This window comes from Balaenoptera borealis (genome assembly GCF_965194805.1).
Source record: "Balaenoptera borealis genome assembly, chromosome: 11".
NCBI classification, from domain to species: domain Eukaryota; kingdom Metazoa; phylum Chordata; class Mammalia; order Artiodactyla; family Balaenopteridae; genus Balaenoptera; species Balaenoptera borealis.
In genome coordinates, this window is record NC_138868.1 from 33386221 (window position 1) to 33392417 (window position 6197).

Here is a 6197-nt window from a genome sequence, read left to right on the forward strand (position 1 = left end):
TTACAATAGCAGCAAAAACAAGACAAGAATTGGGTTCCAAAGAAAGTATCAAACACTCATGAATTCTATGACCATATTACATGCACAGCATCTGGAACTGCACTGATAAATCAAGAGCAGCAATGAGTACACCTAGCTTCATCTGCTGCAACCAAAGTCTGATGGCTCATGGATGTCAACTTACCCGGTCAAGAGCTGCTTTCTCCAGTTCATTTTTCGCCACAGCTAATTTTCGTTCCAGATCAGTAAGCTGTTGGGCCTGTAAAATGAAAGAGAGGTAAATCTTTTTAGTAAATTCTATAACTTTTCCCCTCCACTTTAAGTATCTGTCATTCATTGCCAAAGAATTAGAAAAACAAAAACAAAAACCTTGTGAAATTCATTTAGAATACAGGTTTAAAATACTCTATTACACGCTCATTTGGTTAAGCTGCAGAAAATGTTGTTCTGGATGAATATACACTAAATGTTTCACTGGGTCAAAATGTCTAGTTGCAAAGTTCCATCTCATGTCCCAGAAAATATTTGTGGTATAAATCCATCAGTCATGTTTCTAGTTGCTATGGACTAAATTTTGTCCTCCCCCCCTAAAATTCATATGTTGAAGCTCTACACCCCTCCCACACACCATGTAACTGTATTTGGGGATAAGGCCTTCAGGGAGGTAATTAAGGTTAAATGAGGTCATAAAGGTGAGGCCCTGATCCCACAGAATTGGTGTCCTTATAAGAAGAGGAAGAGACACCAGAGACCTCTCTCCACCCTCACACAGAGGGAAGATACAGTGAGAAGTCACCATCTGCAAGCCAGAAAGAGCTCTCACTAGAAACTGAATCTGCCAGCACCTTGATCCCAGAACCATGAGAAAATAGATTCTGTTATTTAAGCCACCCATTCTGTTGTATTTTGTTAAGGCACCCTGAGAAGCCTAATACAATAGTATTCACTCTTTTTCTATTTTTATTTTTAAACCAGTATAACTCTATCCCACCGTATCTCTGTATCTTTGCAAATGTCACAACTGTACTGCTAAAAGAAAAGAGCCTCAGATATGGAAGATGTGTTTTAAAGTCCTGCCTCCAGCAATGCCTAGCTACTGTATATACTATAGTTATATACTGACAGAGATGCTCTGCAGGCTCACACAGGATCTGCAGAAGGGCCGGCCTCCCCTCATGCCTCAGAGCCTCTCTACACCTCTGGCTTTTGCCAGTCTCCTACATTTAGCCAATGAAAAGAATTTCAATCTGGAAGGAACAGAGGCTCGTTCTGATGGTCTTGTGAGGCAAGGGGATTGAGTTCGCCTGGGAGGAGTCAGCAGAGGGGGCCCATCACTTCTGCAGTGACCAGGATGTTCCCACTCTGGATCTCCATCCTGGGTGTTACAATGCTGTGGGCTTGTAGCAAGGCTGTAGCCAACCACCAAAGTGCCTACTTGTCTTTTGCTCTTCCCTTCTCTCCCTCACGGTCTAGAAAATAGCACCTTGCACCACTGTCCTTGAATAACTTTTTTTTTTTTTTTTTGCCTTATGGTAAGCACCTAGGCAGGAGGAGAAGGTGAGGATATTTTTCTTGATTATGAAAACCTATATCCATTCTTTGTGTCCATGCATAGTTTTCATCCCATAAATCGATCTGTGCTACTTTCCACACTTGACTCTTGTGGACAATAATTTTCCAGTAGGCAATTGTTGCCCTTAAACAGTAACCTAATCATGTACATGAAATATATATGTGCACTTCTAAATATACAATAATGTTTAAAAATAAAATCATTGTGAATGAGGGAGAGAGAGAGAGGACTGATGAAGAGGGTTGTTTCCAATTTGAGGGCACTTCCAAGTGAGTGGACACTCATAAGCTCTAAACCGTGGGCCCCCCTTGGCCTGTCTGTCTCTGTCTTTCTGGCCACCTGCCCGCACATCAGGAGGGCTTCAGGACCACAGGCCTCAGTCTCACATTCCTGGCCCGGGCTTGGGCCACTCTGCTGGCCCTGCATTGCGGCTGCCCTGGGTCCAGCTGCATTCCTCAACCACAGAGCACTCAAGACTTCCCCTGTGACAATCCCTGCTACTGCAGGCCCTGCCAGAGCCAGCTTCTGTCCACAGGACTGAGGCCCAAAAGAAGGAAGAAGAGTGGTCCTTCTGTCTGTCCCCAGCTTCTAGGCCGAGGACAGGAGTTAGGGAAGACAGGGAGGGGCAGCGCGTGGGCCTTAGTGGGATAGTGGCCGTCCCCACACCCCTGGTGGCTGTAGGCAAGCTCCTGGGAACTCGTGTGGGAAGAGGGCAAGAGTGCCAGCACCAGCCTCAGTGCCAATCAACATTCTCGGTCACCAGCTGGAAGGGAGTTAGTGCTGCCCCGAAATCGCCTATGTCTTGAACACCTTTCTACCCCACAAAGCATCTCACGATATCTTCATCCTCAGGGTCCTTTAGGTGGGCAGCCTCTCTCTTCAAGATGCTGTCATTCATTATCTGCAGTCCAGAGGGCGGGGTCTGCATAGTTACAAGTCCTCCTGCCTCCATCCCTCTCCCTCCTTGTGTGGGTTTCAGCCTAAATCCTGTCATCCACACCAAGGGACTCCCACTAAACGATGACTTCAGGGTGTGCAGCCATCCAGGAAGCCTGTATCAGGACAGGTTGAACGAATTCCAACAGAAATAGCAAATATGCCTTTGAAAGCTCGTTGCCATTAGTTCCCAGGATTTCAAGTATTTACCTCTTCTAAGAACTCATTGAACTTGGTAAAATCTAGCCAAGAGATCTTGGGATACAAAAGGTTACAAAAACAGTAAGAAAAATAATCACAGGAATTGCAGATTTGGACTCATATTATTATACTTTGGTCTTAGTTTTGAAAGGATCAGCTACTGGATTAAATCATATATCATATTTATAAAATTATAGAAAATAAAAACAGGTCTGTGGGTTTTAAAGCATCGGAAAACCTATGAAAGACAGGAGAGTTTACCGGATTGTGAATTTTGTCTGTTTTAAGTCATTTATGTGCTTTGTCAATTTAATTCCCATGAAAAAAAGGGTAGGGTTATTTCAGGGGAGGTAGTCGTGAATCTAGAGTAGCTTTCACTCACATCCAGTCTTTGAATAAGTATCTATAAAGTGATTAGTTTTGTTCAGACTAAGAAGGAAACATCATCTGTGTACATAGGTTGAAAATACACATGAGGCAGCAAGCATGTAAAGTGAAAATCACCATATGAGACTCTAACTGCTAAGCTGAGAGTGTGTGTAAGCTGCAATGGAGAACAGAGGAGGCCTGAGAAGTCAGAGTATTCTTCCTAATAAGAATAACACCAAAAAAACCTAACATTTAATCTTTATGTAAGTATATTTTCTCATTTGAGATTTATAACATGAGAGGCTAGAGTCCATATAATAATTTTTAATTTACTCAAAAAATTGTGAAGCTCCACAGCTCCAAGTTTTTATAGACCACAAAACACTGGAGCCTGGCTTGGCTTTGCCGTCCGGTCTATCAATTCTGGAGCTGTTCCTTGCTCTTTTTCTCAAGGATCCACCTTAAATTGGGCTAGATTATAAAGGATGAGAGCAATGCTGTATTTAATGCAAAAACTGTCTTTTTTTCCTAAGAAACCTAAATGTATAGTCGTAGCATGAAGCAAACAGAAAGGACATAATGTAGACAGTTATAAATTTTATCTGAAATTTTAATGAACCATTTTACAAAATTTTGGCAAATGCATACATCTGCAAGGTTCTAATTCATTATTTATACATTAGGTGTGTAATTCAATATTTCTGAAAACTCACTGGGACAAGGATTATCTTAATTCTTTTCTACTTCCTTCCCTCTAGGTGAGAATATCCAGGTATCTTCTTTCTAATTTTCTGGTGAATTTCCCCGAGATTCGTAGAATATGAAAATATTTATACCTAAAAAGGACCTGAAACGAGTTTAACACTAAATGTATTAGAATATTAAACATAAATTAAACACATGAGATCTACGGAAAGCATATATGTCTTGTGAATGGGATGTGAAGGTAGATTATGGGTAGCGACAGAAGAAGAAGGCACTGATGATGGGGCCATGAAGTTCTATCCATTTGTCTTGACTGTGCTGCAAATTTGTTCCAAGACTTCTGGCAGCCAGGTATTAAAAAAAAAAAAAAATTGTTGGCTCCAAAACTGTCATCACCAAAGAGAGTAAACACACCAGAGACACACATGGGGCAGGGTTTTTCCAAGCAACAGGTTCTAATATAAAATTATAACAAACGGATTTTATAATTCAACTTGGAGAATCAATTTGTTTTTAAGGAGCCAAGAAAATGTGGCACAAAATCACAGTTCATTTTAAACTAATTATAACACCTAGGCTACATTGATGTGTGTGTGTGTGTGTGTGTGTGTGTGTGTGTGTGTGTGTTTTCCACCGAGACACAGAAAGCAGTAGGAGCAAGTCAAAATATTGGTTTTCCCAGAAAGAGAAAGACAAATGCCATATGATATCACTTATATGTGGAGACTAAAACATGACACAGATGAACTTATCTACGAAACAGAAACAGACTATGACATAGAAAACAGATTCGTGGTTGCCAAGGGGGAAGATGGATGGGGGGAGGGATGGATTGGGAGTTTAGAGTTAGCAGATGCAAATTATTACATAGAGAATAGATAAACAACAAGGTCCTACTGTATAGCACAGGGAACTATCATCAATATCCTGTGATAAACCATAATGGAAAAGAATATGAAAAATAATATATATATAATATGTATACCTGAATCACTTTGCTGTACAGCAGAAATTAACACAACATTGTAAATGAACTATACTTGAATAAAATAAATTTGAAAAAAAGAAAAAAAGAAAAATATTGACTTTCCTCTTAGGATATGCACAATAATTCTTCTCTTTCTCACACACTTTATAAGATTGATTGAAATACAATTGGCTGATAAATAGCTTAGATGCCAAGATAAAGAAATTAAACCTTCTTTTTTGTCACCATTGAGTCTTACCAATTAGCAATGCCTTAGACATAATGAGTCAACAACATTTAAAGAATTAAATCCCTGACTATATTGTGTTAAATTGAGAAGAGATGAGGGACAGTACAGACTTTTGAATGCTAATTAAGGTCTCAGCTCTTTAATCTTCTGATAAAACATAGGGAGAAGAAGCACCATAGGGGTATCAGCATAATGATGTCCAGCCACACTCTTCTCTGGCATGGGCTTGTTGCTTGGAAAGACTAACCTGGACATGGTCCCAGCTAGGGCCAGATCAGGGTGTTTATACAGACTCTGAATACGGAATTCAGAACAGAGCCATCTCCTAGTGTTTTAGCCACTATGGAGTTATAATAAGCAATCTTACAAGACTACTGTGACTCATTTGTTGAGGATATAACTCAGTAGAGAACTAGATTGGGAGGGGGGTCATTGAGGGGCCTGGAAGTAACAGCCAACATTACAATAAGCTTTTAGGTGGCATCAGCAAAACAAGGTCAGAAATCTTTACAAGTTTTCTAACAATATGTTTGCTACTTTGTTATTAATAAGATGATACTTGCTGTACATTTTGGTACCAATAAGAACCCTCAATCAAGCTTGTTGCAGCAAATTTTGCAGAAATAGGGATAGTGAGTACAAGAGAAGTTCCATTGGAGTGTGGAAAGAAAACATTAGAAATTCTAAATTTTAATTTAGATTTTAAAAATGTAAAATAGGTGGCATTATAAAACACTCTATAGTCTACATTTTTATTCTAAAATATTCCGTGGTTGTTCTAATATAAAAATATTAGAACTTATTTTTACGTATTTTCTAAGTTTCACCACTGCTTTCCTTTCATTTTATGTTTATAATGTACATAATATAGAAGTAAAATAATAAGATGATCATAAAAGATAACAACAACAGCCTGAACTTGTGAGATATATATATATTCCTCATAACAACTCTATTTGGTACATAGTATGTCTTTCATCCTTTTTAAATGAGGAAGCTGAGACACAGATTTATTAAATATCTTGCTCAAGGTCACACAGCTGGGGAATGACAGATCTGGAACTCAACCCTAGGCAGTTTGGATCCAAAGCTGGTCCTCCTAACCACTAAAGATGTGAGTGTATATAATTTATAACCAGTACATACACATATATCGAATGATATGTGCTTAAAATTTGTTAATATGCTTTATGGTT

The 6197-nt window shown here is 39.3% G+C and overlaps 1 protein-coding gene across 3 annotated transcripts in view; it reads right to left on the reverse strand.

Annotated features, from left to right (window-relative positions):
* LUZP2 (leucine zipper protein 2) overlaps positions 1-6197 on the reverse strand; it is a 911611-nt gene that overhangs the window by 64329 nt on the left and 841085 nt on the right. For all 3 annotated transcript variants that reach the window (XM_082342495.1, XM_082342494.1, XM_082342493.1), the window contains exon 8: positions 185-259. In XM_082342495.1, coding sequence (XP_082198621.1) covers positions 185-259 — 75 coding nt within the window. The remainder of the gene's footprint in view (positions 1-184; positions 260-6197) is intronic.